The sequence below is a fragment of the Delphinapterus leucas genome, chromosome 1, assembly GCF_059928025.1.
Source record: "Delphinapterus leucas isolate spDelLeu-1000000601 "Yukka" chromosome 1, BTC_Dleu_Yukka2, whole genome shotgun sequence".
Lineage (NCBI taxonomy): Eukaryota > Metazoa > Chordata > Mammalia > Artiodactyla > Monodontidae > Delphinapterus > Delphinapterus leucas.
Genome location: NC_143129.1, coordinates 56,131,163 through 56,150,438, shown reverse-complemented (window position 1 = coordinate 56,150,438; position 19,276 = coordinate 56,131,163). Strand labels below are relative to the sequence as shown.

Sequence of the window (19,276 nt, the reverse complement as noted above, 5' to 3'; positions counted from 1 at the left end):
CTTAACTTAATTACATCCGCAGTCCTTTTTTCCAAATAAGATTATTATATTCACAGGTTTTGGGGGTTGAGACATGGACACATCTTTTGGGGCGCCATCATTCACCCCATTTAAAAAATCCATCAAACCTGTTGGTATGTAGGTGGAACAAAGAACTGCTGGTGTGAGTGTTAATTGTTAAACCTAGTTTGAAAAACAGGTTGAAAGGCGAGGCATTAAAAATAATCAATAAAATGATAAAAATAATAAAGCCAGGTACACATGTCCTACAGTTCAGCAATTCCATTGCCAAGTATAAATCCTAGAGCAATGGTTCTTAAAGTATGGTCCATGGTCTCTGAGATCCTTTCAGAAGGTCTGAATAATACTGACATATTGTTTGCCTTTTTCACTGTGTCAGCATTACACTGGTAGTATAAAAATAATGGTGGGTAAAATTGCTGATGCCTTAATATGAATCAAGGCAGTGGCACCAAATCATATAATAGTCATTGAATTCTTCACCACCCTGTACTCACCATAAAAACATACCATTCTTACATTTTATGTAATTTTAATTTAAATATTTAGATAATTTAAATATTAATTTATTGAATCTCAATTTTGAGTACATATCTTTTTAATATTCTATGTGACGAATAGGAAATATTCATAAAGCACTTGTGTTTGCCAAAGCATGATGGTTATCCTGAAGAAAAGCACTTACTACAGTTGTTTGGTTTGCAAGCTGAACTAGCAATTTTTTCATGTAGTACCATTTTTACTTAAATGACTAACAAAATATGGTTATTCAGACTTGAGTATTTGCAAACAATGTTTCAGAAACAAATGAAGCAACTCTGACTCTTTAAGAAAAACAACTGATAGTATTTATTGTCGGTAATAAAATGTAAACTTTCAAGTGAAGATTTAAGGCTTTTAGAAATGCTGTTTCCCCTACTGTGAGCTTGACAGCTTTCCAATACTTTAAAGACTTTCCTGGTATGAGTAATGATATCAAAGTCATCTTTTCATATTGTGTGATAAAATGTGCCAATATTTGAAAAGATCTTCCTAACTCAGTGAATCAGTATTTTCCAAATGACCCGTGATGATTAGAAAATCATGTATGGATAAAAGATCCATTTAAAGTGCAAGATAGGGGTGGAGGGAGACACAAGAGGGAGGAGATATGGGGAGATATATATATATATATATATATATATATATATATAATCACTTTTGTTATAAAGCAGAAACTAACACACCATTGTAAAGCAATTATACTCCAATAAAGATGTTAAAAAAAATAAATAAATTGCAAGACAGGCCAATGGATTTTAATGGAACAGATTATGAAAAGTTCACAGATATGGTTTCAGATTCCACATTACAGCTTAACATTTAAGAAACTACCAATTGTCCACTTTTGGTGTGGCATTAAAAAAGGATATCCACAATTACCTGTAAATACTGTTAAAATACTCTTCCCTTTTCTAATTATGTATCATTTGTGTGAGGCCAGATTTTCTGCATATACTTCGGCCAAATCAACATATAGCCACAGATTGCATACAGAAACAGATATGAGAATCTGTCTTCTGTTAAGCTAGCCATTAAAGTTTTTAATTTAATGTAAAATAGTTTCTCCTTTCAACTAAACTTTTTTTAAAAATGTAGCTATTTTGAATTTTAGAAAATGTCGTTTGTAACATAGGTTTTTTACTGTTATTTTTAAATAAATTAATAAATATTTTTATTTTTTCCATTTTAATTTCTGTTGTAAATATTGATAGATATAACTATCTATAACCATATAAACTAAAGCTTTTGGGGGTCTTCAGTACTTTTTCAGAGTGTAAAGTGTTCACTGAGGCCAAAATGTTTAAGGACTGCTGTCTTACAGCAATGTTTTTCGAGTTGTGGGTTGTCCCATTTGCGATGTATGAAATCCATTTAGTGGATTGCAGTCAGCATTGTTTAAAGTTGAAATATCATTATGTCACACATAGGTTAAATATATTATGATTAAGGTAAAAAATCTGAAAGCCACTGCTGTAGAGAACTTTTTTTTTTTTTTTTTGGTACGCAGGCCTCTCACTGTTGTGGCCTCTCCCGTTGCGGAGCACAGGCTCCGGAAGCGCAGGCTCAGCGGCCATGGCTCACGGGCCCAGCCGCTCTGCGGCATGTGGGATCCTCCCAGACTGGGGCACGAACCCGTGTCCCCTGCATCAGCAGGCGGACTCCCAACCACTGTGCCACCAGGGAAGCCCTGCTGTAGAGAACTTTTACATAGATAGATATATAGATAGATAATAGATTGATATAAATATATGTATCTGTACTTATATATATATATAGGTATATATATAGAGAGAGATATACATATAGATATGTATACATATTTATACTAGGAGATACATATGACATTGTTCATAGCAGCAGTATTTGAAATAGCAGGGAAAAAAGGAAACCACCCACATCAGTAGGAGAATGGATAAATAAATTTTGGTATATTTACATATTATATCATGCTCAGTAAAGAAGAAAAAATTACAGCTAAACAAATCAACATACAAGAATCTTAAAACAAATCACAGAGGACTGCAAGCAGTTTGATTTCTTTTATAGAAAATTCAAAGCAAACAAAACTAAGTGATATATTATTTAGCTATACATACCAACTGGTACATAAAGAAAACCAATGATGGAATAAATATAGTTCATCTGTAGTGTTCCTTTTTTCTTCAGTTTATTCAGCAGAGGCTGACTTCTGTGTCAACTTCCACATCCTCATTCTGTAGCGTCCAATTCTGCTGCAGACTACTCCTTCTTGAAAGGAAATTTAACAGGACTGAGAAAAGAGATTCAGTGTCTCAGGTGTCATCATGGGCTGTAACAGAAGTAGAAAACATTTCTGACTATGCCTGGAAGGCAAATTAAGACTAGTTGTTGTTCAGGCCTCCATTTGTCAGGAACTGTTGGCCTGTGTAATCATAGAAAGTGTTACTGGGTAAATGTGATAAAACAAAGGCAATTTTAATCTCATCAAATATAGTTTAGGAATAGTGTATTTAATGAGCTAAAATGACATAAATAAAAGAAAAATTAAGAAAAAGAAGAAAATACATTATAATGAAATGACAGTGTACCCCTCAGGGCACATTGTTGCAATAGCTGAAGCTAACTAAGATCAAGCAGAAAAGTAATTTACTAAAGGCTGTGTATTTTGTGGCTCATAGAATTTTTGAGATGACTGGAGAGCCAGCTCCACACCGAGTTTCTAGGAGCAGTGCTAAAACCACACCACAAACTGGCCTGCTGAGAAAACTGCTCTAGCAGCTACTCAGCAGAGCCCTGAAGGAAACTGCTGTTTTGGTGTTCCCTCTTTGCCTGGCAAAGAATAAAGCCACCCTTTTCTTTTTCCTCCAAAAAAAAAAAGAAAACTGCTATTTTGTATCATTTCCCCACTCATGCCACTTCTGCACCAGAGACTCAATTTTGCAACCACTGAGAAATCCACTGTCACTACCAAAAGCCACCTAAATTAGAGTCCACATGGAGCCGCCTTCTTCAGGATACTCAATTTTAAAATGAAGTCTTCTACAGGGACATCAGATTGGAGACACCAGATTTCAATGCCTAAGTTCCAATGCCCAGCAAGGAAGGCTGGAAATTTCATTTTCTGGGTTCTGTCTTGGGTGACAAGAACTCATGTGGCAGGAAATTTATCAAATATCAGTGAGGGATTAAAAATAAGCTTGGGCTCCAAGAAACATGACATGTCCATTGTTAAGGAGTTTATTTAAGCCATATACCTTTCTTTCATAAAGCATTATAAAATATTGTTCAGGAAAGAACTCCGAGACTTTTTTCCAAAGCCTGATTCTTTTCAATGGCTACTAAACACTTGAAATTTGTCTAGTAGAACTAAGAAACTGAATTTGTTTAATTTTAATATTTAAGTAGCAACATGAGGCTGATGGCTACCATATTGGACAACACCTGCAGATTATACATTTTAAAAAGTTTTGGTGTTTCTTCCATTTTGTTTTATGTCACATTATATAGGGTATATTTTAAAAGAAGTGCTGAAGATTGACTGCTCTAGTCCATATTTTTTAAAAAGCGTACAAATGTTGCTAGACTCCTACTGACATGTAACTCTGTCTTCAGAAGTCAGGGATACAGTGAAATATTACCTCACATCTCTTAGGATGGCTGTTATCAAAAAAGACAGAAGAAAAAAATGTTGATGAGGATTTGGAGAAATTGGAACCCTTGTGCAGTGCTGGTGGGAATGTAAAATAGTTGTAACTGCTATGGAAATAGTAAAGCAGTGCCTCAAAAAATTAAGAATAGAATTACTATATGATTTAGAATTTCCACTTCTGGGTATATACCAAAAAGAATTGAAAACAAGTTCTCAAAGAGATATTTGTACACCCATGTTTATAGCAGTATTATTCACAATAGCCTAAAGATGAAAACCCAAGTTTTTAGGAACAGATGAATGGATAAACAAAACGTGGTATATACATACAGTAGAATATTATTTAGCCTTAAAAAGGAAGGAAATTCTGAAACATGTACTAACATGGATGAACCTTGAAGACATGTTAAGTGAAGTAAGCCAATCATAAAAGGGCAAATATTGTATGATTCCACTTATATGAGGTACCTGAGTACAAATTCATGGAGACAGAAAGTAGAATGGTTGATGCTGGGGTTAAGGAGAGAAGAGAATGGGGAGTTATTATTTAATGAGTACAGAGTTTCAGTTTGGGAAGGTGAAAAAGTTCTGGAGATGGACGGAAGTGATGGTCACACAACCACAACAGTGTGAATGTACTTAATGCCACTGAACTGTATACTTAAAAGTGATCCAGGGACTTCCCTGGGGGCACAGTGGTTAAGAATCCACCTGCCAGTACAGGGGACATGAGTTTGATCCCTGGTCGTGGAAGATCCCACATGCCGTGGGGCAACTAAGCCCATGTGCCACAACTACTGAGCCTGTGCTCTAGAGCCCACGCACCGCAACTACTGAAGGCTGCGCGCACACTAGGGCCTGCGTGCCGCAACTACTGAACCCACATGCTGCAACTACTGAAGCCTGTGCATCTAGAGCCCGTGCTCTGCAACAAGAGAAACGACCACAATGAGAAGCCCATGTGCCGCAAGTAGAGAAAGCCTGTGCACAGCAATGAAGATTCAACGCAGCCCCCCGCAAAAAAACAAAAAAACAAAAAAAAGGGGATCCAGATGGTCAATTTTATGTATATGTATTTTACCACAATTTTTTTTTTTTTTTTTTTTTGGCTGCGTGGCTTGTGAGGATCTTAGTTCCCCAACCAGCTATTGAACCTGGACCCACAGCAGTTAAAGCACCAAGTCCTAACCATTGGACCACCAGGGAAATCCCTTTTTTTTTTTTAACCACAATTTTAAAAGAATAAATTTTTTAAAAGTCAGGAAGTATAGGAAGAGGTCTGGAAAGACACACACCAATCATACCTGACTGCCAGTGGTTTACTTTGAGGTGTGGAAATTGGACAGCTGAAAGTGGTTGGAGAGGATCATGTGAAATAATCACTTTACGTCCTTCTGTACTATTTGAAGTTTTGTTTTGTTGGGTTTTTTCAACTACATTCATGTACTACTTTTATAATTTCAAAAATAAGGTCAAGGGCCAAAAATGAAGATTTCCAAAATGAATTCTTCCACAAAGACATCAGATTGGAGAAGCTTCTTCAGTGGTTCTCTCTCAGGAGGTGGTGGTACATTCATTTTCTTCTTTATACAACTTTTATACTGTCTGAACTTTTAAAATCAGTGTATGTTACTTATTGAATAAAAATAAAATATGTTAAGGGGTATAAAGCAGGAATGTAGAGGATTCTTCTCTTCCCTACTACCTAAAATCATTTTTTAAGCCATTTAAAATTTTACCCACATTCTATCTTGGAGTAGATGAATATCCTTGAGGATTTTAAAAATTCCTTCCTTGTTTATTCAACCATTCTGATTATACTACTCATTCACAATGTAAAAATGTATCACTTTTTTAATAGATCTTTATTGGAGTATAATTGCTTCACAATACTGTGTTAGTTTCTGTTGCACAACAAAGCAAATCAGCCATATGCATACACATGTCCCTTCCCTCTTGAGCCTCCCTACCCCCTTCCCTATCCCACCCCCTAGGTCATTACAAAGCACCAAGCTGATCTCCCTGTGCTATGCGGCTGCTTCCTACCAGCCAACTATTTTACATTCAGTAGTGTATGTATGTCAATGCTACTTTCACTTTGCCCCAGTTTCACCCTCCCACCCCATGTCCTCAAGTCCATTTTCTACCTCTGCCTCTTTATTCCTGCCCTGCAGCTAGGTTCATTAGTTCCTTGTTTTGTTTTGTTTTTAGATTCCATATATATGCGTTAGCATACGGTATTTGTTTTTCTCTTTCTGACTTACTTCATTCTGTATGACAGACTCTAGGTCCATCCACCTCACTGCAAATAACTCAGTTTCATTTCTTTTTATGGCTGAGTAATATTCCATTGTATATATGTGCCACATCTTCTTTATCCATTCATCTGTCGATGGACCTTTAGGTTGGCTCCATGTCCTGGCTATTGTAAATAGTGCTGCAGTGAACATTGTGGTACATGTCTCTTTTTTAATTATGGTTTTCTCAGGGTATATGCCCAGTGGTAGGATTGCTGGGTCGTGTGGTAGTTCTATTTGTAGTTTTTTAAGGAACCTCCATACTGTTTTCCATAGTGGTTGTATCAATTTACATTCCCACCAACAGTGCAGGAGGGTTCCCTTTTCACCACACCCTTTCCAACATTTATTGTTTCTAGATTTTTTGATGATGGCCATTCTAACTGGTGTGAGGTGATACCTCATTGTAGTTTTGATTTGCATTTCTCTAATAATTAGTGATGTTGAGCATCTTTTCATGTGCCTCTTGGCCATCTGTATGTCTTCCTTGGTGAGATGTCTATTTAGGTCTTCTGCCCTTTTATTTTTAGAAATGAACGTTTCATTAATTTTCAGACTTTTTAAAATATAAATTTATTTATTTATTTATTCATTTTTAACTGTGTTGGGTCTTCGTTTCTGCACGAGGGCTTTCTCTAGTTGTGGCGAGCGGGGGCCACTCTTCATCACAGTGCGTGGGCCTCTCACTATCGCGGCCTCTCTTGTTGCGGAGCACAGGCTCCAGACGCACAGGCTCAGTAGTTGTGGCTCACGGGCCCAGTTGCTCCGCGGCATGTGGGATCTTCCCAGACCAGGGCTCGAACCCGTGTCCCCTGCATTGGCAGGCAGATTCTCAACCACTGCACCACCAGGGAGGCCCGTTCTGCCCATTTTTTAACTGGATTGTTTGTTTTTTTGATATTGAGCTCCATGAGCTGTTTGTATATTTTGGAGATTAATCCTTTGTCTGTTGTTTCATTTGCAAAATTTTCTCCCATTCTGAGGGTTGTCTTTTTGTCTTGTTTATGGTTTCCTTTGCTGTGCAAAAGCTTTTAAGTTTAAGTGCCATTTGTTTATTTTTTTTATTTCCGTTACTCTAGGAGGTGGGTCAAAAAAGATCTTGTTGTGGTTTATGTCAAAGAGTGTTTTTCCTATGTTTTTCTTGAAGAGTTTTATAGTGTCTGGTATTACATTTAAGTCTTTAATCCATTTGGAGTTTATTTTTGTGCATGGTGTTAGGTAGTGTTTTCATTTCATTCTTTTACCTGTAACTGTCCAGTTCTCCCAGCACCACTTATTGAAGAGACTGTCTTTTCTCCATTGTATGTTCTTGCCTCCTTTGTCGTAAATTAGGTGCCCATATGTGTGTGGGTTTATCTCTGGGCATTCTATCCTGTACCATTGTTTATTTCTGTTTTTGTGCCAGTACCGTACTGTCTTGATTACTGTAGCTTTGTGGTATTAGTTTGAAGTTGGGGAGCCTTATGCCTCCAGCTCCATTTTTCTTTCTCAAGATTGCTTTGGCTATTCAGAGTCTTTTGTATTTCCATGCGAATTGTAAAATTTTTTTGTTCTAATTCTGTGAAGAATGCCATTGGTAGTTTGATAGAGATTGCACTGCATCTGTAGATTGCTTTGGGTAGTATAGTCATTTTCACATTATTGATTCTTCCAATACAAGAACATGGTATATTTCTCCATCTGTTTATGTCATCTTTGATTTCTTTCATCAGTGTTTTATAGTTTTCTGAGTACAGGTCTTTTGCCTCCTTAGGCCGGTTTATTCCTAGGTATTTTGCTCTTTTTGTTGCAGTGGCAAATGGGAGTATTTCCTTAATTTCTCTTTCTGATTTTTCGTTGTTGGTGATAAGAATGCCAGATATTTCCGTGCATTAATTTTGTGTCCTACAACCTTACCAAATTCATTGATTAGTTCTAGTAGTTTTCTGGTGGCATCTGTAGGATTTTCTACGTATAGTATTATGTCATCGTCAAACAGTGACAGTTTTACTTCTTCTTTTCCAATTTGTATTCCTTTTATTTCTTTTTCTTCTCTGATTGCTCTGGGTAGGACTTCCAAAACTATGTTGAATAAGAGGGGCGAGGGTGGTCATCCTTGTCTTGTTCCTGATCTTAGTGGAAATGCTTTCAGTTTTTCACCATTGAGTATGATGTTTGCTGTGGGTTTGTCATATATGGCCTTTATTATGTTGAGGTAGGTTCCTTCTATGCCCATTTTCTGGTGAGTTTTTATCATACATGAGTGTTGAATTTTGTCACAAGCTTTTTCTGCGTCTATTGCGATGATCATATGGTTTTTATTCCTTAATTTGGTAATGTGGTGTATCACATTGATTGATTTGTGTATATTGAAGAATCCTTGCATCCCTGGGATAAATCCCACTTGATCATGGTGTATGATCCTTTTAATGTGCTGTTGGATTCTGTTTGCTAGTATTTTGTTCAGGATTTTTGCATCTATGTTCATCAGTGATATTGAATTTTCTTTTCTTGTGATATCTTTTTCTGGTTTTGGTATCAGGGTGGTTGTGGCTTCGTAGAATGAATTTGGGAGTGTTTCTCCCTCTGCAATTTTTTGGAAGAGTTTGAGAAGGATCAGTGTTAGCTGTTCTCTAAATGTTTGATAGAATTCAAACATTCTATGTTTGACTTTTGTTTGCTGGAAGACTTTTAATTATGGTTTCAATTCCATTACTTGTGATAGGTCTGTTTATATTTTCTAATTCTTCCTGGTTCAGTCTAGGAAAATTGTACCTTTCCAAGAATTTGTCCATTTCTTCATGGTTCTCCATTTCATTGGCATATAGTTGTTTGGAGTAGTCTCTTATAATCCTTTGTATTTCTGCAGTGTCAGTTGTGATTTCTCCTTTTTCATTTCTAATTTTATTGATTTACATCCTCTCCCTTTTTTTCTTGATGAGGCTGGCTAAGGGTTTATCAGTTTTGTTTATCTTCTTAAAGAACCAACTTTTAGTTTTATTGATCTTTGCTCTTGTTTTCTTCGTTTGTGTTTCATTTATTTCTGCTCTGATCTTTATGAATCTCTTTCTTTCTACTGACTTTGGGTTTTCTTTATTTTTCTTTCTCTAGTTGTTTTAAGTGTAGGGTTAGATTGTTTATTTGAGATATTTGTTTCTTGAGGTGAGATTGTATTGCTATAAACTTCCCTCTTAGGACTGCTTTTGCTGTGTCCCGTAGGTTTTGGGTCGTCATGTTTTCATTGTCATTTGTTTCTATGTATTTTTTAATTTCTTCTTTGATTTCTTCAGTGATCTCTTGGTTATTTAGTAGCACACTATTTAGCCTCCATGTATTTGTGTTTTTTACAGTATTTTTCCTGTAATTGATTTCCAATCTCATAGCATTGCGGTCAGAAAAGATGCTTGATATGATTTCAGTTTTCTTAAATTTTCCGAGGCTTGATTTGTGACCCAAGATGTGATCTATCCTGGAGAATGTTCCATGTGCACTTGAGAAGAAAGTGTATTCTGCCACTTCGGGGTGGAATGTTCTATAAATATCAGGTAGATCTATCTGGTCTGTTGTGTCATTTAAAGCGTGTGTTTCCTTATCTATTTTCTATTTGGATGATCTGTCCATTGGTGTAAGCAGGGTGTTAAAGTCCCCTACTATTATTGTGTTACTGTCAATTTCTCCTTTCATGGTTGTTAGCATTTGCCTTATTTATTGAGCTGCTCCTATGTTGGGTGCATAAACATTTATAATTATTATATCTTCTTCTTGGATTGATACTTTGATCATGATGTAGTGTCTCTCCTTATCTCTTGTAGCAGTCTTTATTTTAAAGTCTACTTTATCTCATACAAGTATTGCTACTCCAGCTTTCTTTTGATTTCCATTTGCATGGAATATCTTTTTCCATCCCTTCACTTTCAGTCTGTATGTGTCCCTAGGTCTGAAGTGGGTCTCTTGTAGACAGCATATATGGCTCTTATTGTTTTGTATCCATTCAGCCAGTCTGTATCTTTTAGTTGGGGCATTTAATCCATTTACATTCCAGGTTATTATCGATATGTATGTTCCTATTACCATTTTCATCATTGTTTTGGGTTTGCTTTTGTGGGTCTTTTTCTTCTCTTGTGTTTCCCACTTAGAGAGGTTTCTTTAGCATTTGTTGTAAAGCTGGTTTGGTGGTGCTGAATTCTCTTAGCTTTTGCTTGTCTGAAAAGCTTTTGATTTTTCCATCGAATCTGAATGAGATCCTTGCTGGGTAGAGTAATCTTGGTTGTAGGTTTTTCTTTCATCACTTTAAGTATGTCCTGCCACTCCCTTCTGGCCTGTAGAGTTTCTGCTGAAAAATCAGCTGATAACCTTATGGGGTTTCCTTTGTATGTTATTTTTTGTTTTTCCCTCACTGCTTTTAATATTTTTTCTTTGAATTTAATTTTTGTTAGTTTGATTAATATGTGTCTTGGTGTGTTTTTCCTAGGGTTTATCCTGAATGGTACTCTCTGTGCTTCCTGGACTTGAGTGACTATTTCCTTTCCCATGTTAGGGAAGTTTTCAACTATAACCTCTTCAAATATTTTCTCAGACTCTTCCTTTTTCTCTTCTTCTTCTGGGAACCCTATAATTCGAACGTTGGTACGTTTAGTGTTGTCCCAGAGGTCTCTGAGATTGTCTTCAATTCTTTTCATTCTTTTTTCTTTATTCTGCTCCCTGGCAGTTACTTCCACCATTTTGTCTTCCAGCTCACTTATTCATTCTTCTGCCTCAGTTATTCTGTTATTGATTCCTTCTAGTGTATTTTTCATTTCAGTTATTGTGTTGTTCACCTCTGTTTGTTCTTTAGTTCTTCTAGACCTTTGTTAAACATTTCTTGTATTTTCTCAATCCGTGCCTCCATTCTGTTTCTGAGATTCTGGATCATCTTTACTGTCGTTACTCTGAATTCTTTCTTAGGTAGATTGCCTATTTCCTCTTCATTTATTTGGTTTTGTAGGTTTTTACCTTTCTCCTTCATCTGTGACATATTTTCTTCCCATCTCCTTTTTTTTTTATTTTTATTTTAATGAGTGGGATTGTGTTCCTGTCTTAATGGTTGTTTGGCCTGAGGCTTCCAACACTGGAGTTTGTAGGCTGTTGGGTAGAGCTGGGTCTTGGTGCTGAGATGAGGAGCTCTGTGAGACCTCACTCCGATGAATATTCCCTAGGGTCTGAGGTTCTCTGTTAGTTCAATGGTTCAGACTCAAATCTCCCACCGCAAGAGCTTAGGCCCAACCCCGGGCTCATGAACCAAGATCCCACAAGCCGCCTGGGGCAGCAAAAAAAAAAAAAAAAAGAACAGTAACAAAGTAAAAAATAAAGTTAGACTAGGAAACTAACAGATATGTTAGGAAGAATATAAAAATAAAAATATAGATGAATCAACACCTGGAAGGTATATCAGTACCACAATAGTAAAAAAGAGGAGAGAAAAGAAAAGAGGGTGGAGTGGGGGGGAAGAAGGCCTTGGCTGTGGAGGGCGGGGCCTAAGCAAAGGCAAGGTTTGGGTGGTGGGCGGGGCCAATGCTCAGGACCCACAGGGCTGGAAAAGGCCCTGGGGGCTGTGGCGGTTGGGGCTTAGGCTCAAGGAACAGAAGGGACCCAGGTGTGCCCCCCTCCCCTGGTCTCAGAGGGCAGGGTACCTCACTGGGAGCGCAGCAGGCTTCCTGGGCTCAAGTGCGTGGGGCACACACTGTCCTGTCCTCTCCTGCCCCTCCAATCTGGGAGGGTGCCTCCCTGCTGACTTTCCTGATCTCCCTGCGTTCCCTCCTATGCCCCCAAGGACCTACGTGGCCTGGAGGGGGACTTTGGAGGACAGGGGACCGGCTTGGGAGCTCAACAGGCTCCCTCTGCCCAAGTGGGCGGGGCAATTGCCCTCCAAAAAGACATCTTTTAAAATTTTTAACTGAAATGCTTTTAGATGTTAGGTCATCCTTGTTTATTGAAGTAAAACATTCTTTGGGATATAGGTATTTCTTTTGCTAAATAAACTTATTTTATGGATTTCAGGCCCGAAGTCTTCAGTGATATTTTTGGAATTGAGTATACCAAATGTTATCAGTATTGACCCAAAGTGTGATATAACCTAATCTTTGTGGAACATTGTATCCATAGTGATAAAGAAGGAAAGCAGTGTACATTCTTAAGGTTAGACAAGTATAATGTCAAGAATTTTATGTTAAGTGTCAAAAGTATTTGTTTTTTTAGAGGAGAGGCCACAATGGACAGGAAATTCCAGAGGCAAGGCAGTGCTACAAGTTCTGAAAGTGCTGAGTAAAATTCATAATATATCTCCATCAGTGCATGCAGTTCATTCATTTTTATTGCTGTGTAGCATTTCAGTTTATAAATATACCACAATTTACTTATTTTACTTAGTTTTTGACTATTATAACAATACTACTAGTAACCATGTACATGTTTCCTGCTGCATGTATACAAGATTTATCTAGGATTTATACCTAGAAGTGGAATTGCTAGATCACAGAGTGTTTTCATCTTCGCCAAATACTCCCAAATTTCTTTCCAAAGTGGTTGGATTAATTCCATTTCTAAATGAATATATGAGTTGTAATTGCTGTGCATCTTTACATTCAGGTTGTCAGTCATTATCATTGCTGATTATATGTTACAGATATCTTCTCTCAGTTTGCATCAGCCAAAATTCTTAGACTAATGGATATTATAGTAAATGTGATTCACTAAGTGGTGGGATTAAAAATTATATCTAAATGCAACTAATGAAATTATGCTAAAAACGAATGTGAAGTTTAACAGATGAACATGTCCCTTGACCAAGATTGTGTACTTTTTCTTGTTTTCACCCTCTTCTAGAAATAGTGAGTGAAACAGAATCTCCAGTACCTTCCTACTCTCATCTACACAGTGAAAGCTCTATTCCAGAAGAATTGGGCAGCCCTGCTGTTGAATATATACCATCTGAATCTATAGTTCAGGAGCAGCCTGGAAGTCCAGATCACAGTATACTTACTGAAGAAATGGTTTTTTCACAAGAACTGGAATCTTCTACCTCGCCTAGTAAACATGTAAGTTAATATATATTTATATCTTAAAGCTTCTTTAGAAAAAAACCTGCCTGAAAGGTATATTATTAACAGTTATATTCTTGCTATTAAGGACAGCATTGACTATCACCCATACCTGTAACATATACTATATGACATTTGAGTAGAAATAAAGCTTTTCCTTGACTCCTAAAGATTTATAAATATATGAATTTTAGCTTTAGGGGCAGTTTTAAAATTATATGCTGTGAAGTTTTTAATATTTAGGGGATAGGAACTTCTAAAGTTTTTAATAAAGATAATATGTGAGACAATACAAGTTCTTATTATAGTCTGTTTTGTCATGTAATAGAAACAATAAGACCTTAAACCACACCAGTGTGCCTTTTCTTTTTTTTTTTTAACATCTTTATAGGAGTATAATTGCTTTACAATGGTGTGTTAGTTTCTGCTTCACAACAAAATGAATCAGTTATATATATATATATATGTTCCCATATCTCTTCCCGCTTGCGTCTCCCTCCCTCCCACGCTCCCTATCCCACCCCTCTAGGTGGTCACAAAACACTGAGCTGATCTCCCTGTGCTATGCAGCTGCTTCCCACTAGCTATCTCTTTTACATGTGGTAGTGTATATATGTCAGTGCTACTCTCTCACTTCGACCCAGCTTATCCTTCCCCCTCCCCGTGTCCTCAAGTCCATTCTCTACATCTGTGTCTTTATTCCTGTCCTGCCCCTGGGTTCATCAGAACCATTTTTTTTTTTTTAGATTCCATATATATGTGTTAGCATACGGTATTTGTTTTTCTCTTTCTGACTTACTTCACTCTGTATGACAGACTCTAGGTCCATCCACCTCAATACAAATAGTTCAATTTTGTTTCTTTTTATAGCATAACAATATTAAATATTATAAGTGAACACAAACATTGTTAAAGCCTCTTTGTGTTTAAAAAAAAGAATCCACCTAAATTCAGTGTGTCTTAAAGTCACTTCTATATTAAGAAGTAATATTTATTGAGTGTTTACTTACCAAGTGCCAGGTAGTATGCTGAATGCCTTATGTAGATTATCCTCACAACAATTCTTTAGATTTTAAGCCTCACTCTGGAGCTTAGCAGGCTAAGAAACTTGCCCATAGTCACAGGGATAGGAAGTGGTGATAGCTAGGAATCAAATCAGACATTCTCACTTCCACTTGATATCAAGGTAGAAATTACACCCTTTGTAATAAATAATCTCATTTGGGCAGTCTTCTTATGCTCTTTTTCTTCCCTTCCCGCTTCCATTTCTCCTTCTTTCCTTCCATAAAAGTAGTACATTAGTATATTTAAATTTTGTTTCAGTTTTATTGACATGCAATTGACACACAGCACTGTGTGAGTTAAAGGTGTACAGCATAATAACTTGACATATATATATATTGTGAAATGATTACCACAATAAGTTTAGTTAATATCCATCACCTCATATAGTTACAAAAAGTTTTTTTCCTTGTGATGAGAACTTTTAGGATCTACTCTTTTAGCACCTTTCAAATATACCATATAGCAGTGTTAACTATAGTCATCATGTTGTACATTACATCCCCAGTACCTATATGTCTTATAACTGGAAGCTTATACTTTTCGACCAGCTTCACCCAGTTCCCCCACCTCTCCACCCCCACCTCTGGTGACCACAAGTCTGATCTCTTTTTCTATGAGTTTGGGTTTTTTTAGATTCCACATATAAGTGAGATCATATAGTATTTGTCTTTCTCTCTCTGACTTATTTCACTTAGTACAGTGCCCTCAAGATCCATCCGTGTTGTCTCAAATGACAGGATTTCTGGTTTGTTTGGGTTTTTTAATGGCTAAATAGTATTTGTGTGTGTGCATGTGTGTGTGTTTGTGTGTGTGTGTATGTCATATTTTCTTTATCCATTCATCTGTTGATGAAGACCTACCGTATGATCCAGCAAATTCAGTTCTGGATATATATCTGAAGGAAGTGAAATTACTATGTCGAAGAGATAGCTGCACCCCCATATTTAGTATTTTTAAAGTTAAAACGAATAAGGGGGTAAGTATCACTGATTCAGTAGCCACTCATAATTTATTATAAACATTTTTTAAAAGCATGCTTTTTTTATAACTTTTTTTTCTACCTTTAAAAAAGTCAAGATCTTATCCTTAGTATATTTTGCAAACTTTTTTCACTTTTTATTTCATAAAGTTATTTAAAACTCTTTGTAAATATTATCTTCAACTGGTTCGTATCTTGAATTTTAAATAGAATTTTACAACTGTATCACAAAACGGTTCCCATTTGATTTTCTGTTTGAACAGTCACCTCCTAAAAGCTGCACATCTGTGTCAAAGCAGGAGTCTAGCAAAGGAAGTCATAGAACTGGAGGACAATGTCGTCTACCCGTCAAGTCCCATCAACACTGTTATAGTTGGTCAGATGAGTCATTATCTATGACACAGTCAGGTAAGACTAACAAGGAGGAGTTAGTTTTCTTTGCACTATATTTGAATTCCTCTTTAATAAGCTTTGTCTAACTGTATGGCTGGTAAAATGTTATTGTTTGTTTCATTTGTAAAGACTTTATTCTTGCCAAGACTAAATCGCATAATTCTTTGCTTTTCATTGATAATTATGTCCCTAATTACACCAATATGATAAATTGTTACATTCTTGGATGTTAATAGTCATTTATTCATCACACATTCTTTGAATTTTTGGTGTGTGTCAGGCACTGCTTATGTGTTCCCATAGTGCTCTGCTCTTCAACTTGTTGTACCAGGCAACACATAAATTGTAATCAAACTTTACACAGCAGGTTTCCCCTACTAGAATATAGACTTCTGCAAAGGAAAGTCCTATGTTTTAACAGTTGTAGCACCAGGCCCTAGCAGGTACTTTGCATTGCACATAGTAGGTATTTATTAAACGTTTCTTGAATGATTTAATGATGACAGTGAGGAGAAATAGGAGGTGGTAGAGCAGGGTAGCATAAGACTAAAGGGAGGAAAAGTAGAGAAGAGACTGCACATGGCAGTGGAGAGCATTATCTGTTTTCCCATAACCTCCATCATACTGTAAATCTCTGTGGCATATAGATTATGAAAGAATAAACAGCCTTTACTCTAGAAGACTTGATTCAAGGCGTTGATCGTGGGAGGCATATCTAGACAGACAATACTTGGTTTATGTAGGATTCTGAGGAAGATTAATACCATGTTGAGTGTATGTCTTTTGAGTTCATTTTCAGTTTTCTTTTGAGAGTAGACATTTAGTAAAGGAAAAGTGAAAAATACTATTCATTTTTTGATCTTTGATTCTATTCTGTACCCCCTTTGTTTTCAATGTTTTAAGCAGTAATAAATCATGGATTTTTTCTGCATGCCCATATTTATAGATCTCCTTTATTCTTTGAATAACTGCATAATATTTCAAAGGGTAGGTATACCATAATTTATTTAACCATTTCCCTAGTGATAGTCATGTAGGTTTTCTCAAAATTTTCAGTATTTCAAATAATGCTGTAATGAACATCTTCATTTATATAGATCCCTGTTGAATATTTCAGTAGGAATAAATTCTTAGAAATGGAATTACTGGATCAAGCCAGTAATTAAAGTTGAAGAATGTTGTCTGTCATATTTAAATTGTTTTTTTAAAGATTTATTTATTGTTTATTGTATTTATTTTGGGGTGTGTCAGGTCTTAGTTGCGGCACGCGGGATCTTTGTTGAGACATGGGGTATCTTCATTGTGGTGCGTGGGCTTCTCTCTAGTTGTGGTGTGCAGATTTCTCTCTAGTTGTGGCATGCAGGTTTTCTCTTCTCTAGTTGTGGCGCATGGGTTCCAGAGCGTGTAGGCTCTGTAGTTGGCAGCATGCGGGCTCTAGCTGAGGCGCGTGAGCTCAGTAGTTGTGGCACACAGCTTAGTTGCCCCGCGGCATGTGGGATCTTAGTTCCCTGACCAGGGATTGAACCCACGTTCCCTGCATTGCAAGGCAGATTCTTTACCACTGGACCACCAGGGAAGTCCCTGTCTGTCATATTTATCTGTTGCAAGTGATTAGCATTTTTATATATTTGCTTTCATGTACTCTGGTGAAGAGTTACTGCCAGTAGAATAATATGTCATTGGACATAAACTTGATACTTGAAAATATGGATTCTCATCATGGCTCTATTACATACTGATGACTCTCTTTAAGTTTCCTTCCCATATTAGATAATCTTTTCTATCTGTAGCAATGGAAAATAATATCTTAACCATCCTTGCATGAGTTATGCAACAAGGATTAATGATAATATTTATAAGATACTGTTTTATTGGTAAAACATATTTAAGCAAGAACAGCTTTAGAAAAACAGCTCTGAGATTTTTCACCTATAATGCCATCTACCTATTCATGATGACATCATTTATATGCAGTATTTATGGAAGTGGTAAATTTTAATGTAGTGGAGTTATATAATACCTTTCTCACTTAAGTGATGGAGAGTTTGTTATCAGCCAAATTAATACAGTCAGCATGTGTCAGATAATCAAACTTAATTTTTTTTTCTTCTTTTTTTTGCGGTACACGGGCCTCTCACTGTTGTGGCCTCTCCCATTGCGGAGCACAGGCTCCGGACGCACAGGCTCAGCGGCCATGGCTCACAGGCCCAGCCGCTCCGCGGCATGTGGGATCTTCCCGGACTGGGGCACGAACCCATGTCCCCTGCATCGGCAGGTGGACTCTCAACCACTGCACCACCAGGGAAGCCCCCGAACATAATTTTTGATTGAGTTATTCTGTCCATCTGCTTATTCTGTCTTGATGTGTTTCAACAAACTGAAGTATCATTTACCTGCCACTTCCCCTGTCCCCTCACCTTCCAAAAAACCCTGTAGGAGAGAATTTCATAAAGACAATGCATTCATCTAGAAAGTCGCTTGGATTAAAAAAAAAAAATTATAGAGATTCTCTTAGATGTTACTGATGATAAACACTGTTGTAATACTAGATTTGGGCATATATAAAATGTATTCCCATTCACTCTCATAGACTTTTACTTAATCTCTACCCTTCATTTGTAGGATTTTCGTTTCTTTAGTACTTAAAAATAAAAACATTTCCCAAGGTCTTTCATCTAAAACGTGAAGTTTCTCATCATCTGCTATTAAATCTTCACAATCATAGACGATAAAGGTATTTTTATTTTAAAAAATCACTGTTGACATATCCAATTTTTAAAATATATTCATTTAAAATAAACTTTTTGGGGGCAAAGTTGAAACTAAGTCTGTGGGAGTGTAGTAGTCTCCTATAAAATTTTATCAAAGTAACATCTCAAGTTTTGGAAGCACATAAAGAATACACAGTTAAAAGAATACACAGCTGTAGAAGATGCAAAGATATGGGTTTATACTTCATTTTAGAAAGATTATAATTTTTTGCCCAGCCTACAGTCCTACCCCCAATTATTGTACTAGAATCATCAGTTAAATCACTGTAAAGCTTAACGCTAAGGTTCAGAGTCTTTTACCCCTGAAACCAATTGATTATTTTCTTCAGAAATTAAAAGAAAGCATGAGCAGGATATTCAGTTGATATCTCATCTCTACAACCTTTTTTAGTTTTAAACCAAAAAATATGTTACATAAAATATGGCTACATAAAAATGTTTTATGTGTGCTAATACTACCACCATTTACTGAGCTGTAATAGTAGTCCAGGTACTGTGCTACATGCTTTATATACCTTATTTAA

The 19,276-nt window shown here is 36.6% G+C and overlaps 1 protein-coding gene across 10 annotated transcripts in view; it reads left to right on the top strand.

Moving 5' to 3' along the window:
* Nucleotides 1–19,276, top strand: part of CEP350 (centrosomal protein 350) — a 137,116-nt gene that overhangs the window by 86,387 nt on the left and 31,453 nt on the right. For 7 of the 10 annotated variants that reach the window (XR_016392984.1, XR_016392990.1, XM_089910505.1 and 4 more), the window contains 3 exons: nt 5,664–5,759; nt 13,330–13,541; nt 15,852–15,996. Coding sequence is in view for 8 of the 10 variants with exons in the window: in XM_089910505.1 (XP_089766631.1) it covers nt 5,664–5,759; nt 13,330–13,541; nt 15,852–15,996 (453 nt within the window). In the remaining 2 variants the exon portion in view is untranslated. The remainder of the gene's footprint in view (nt 1–5,663; nt 5,760–13,329; nt 13,542–15,851; nt 15,997–19,276) is intronic. The other 3 variants (XM_089910514.1, XM_089910521.1, XM_089910511.1) reach the window with 2 other exon arrangements.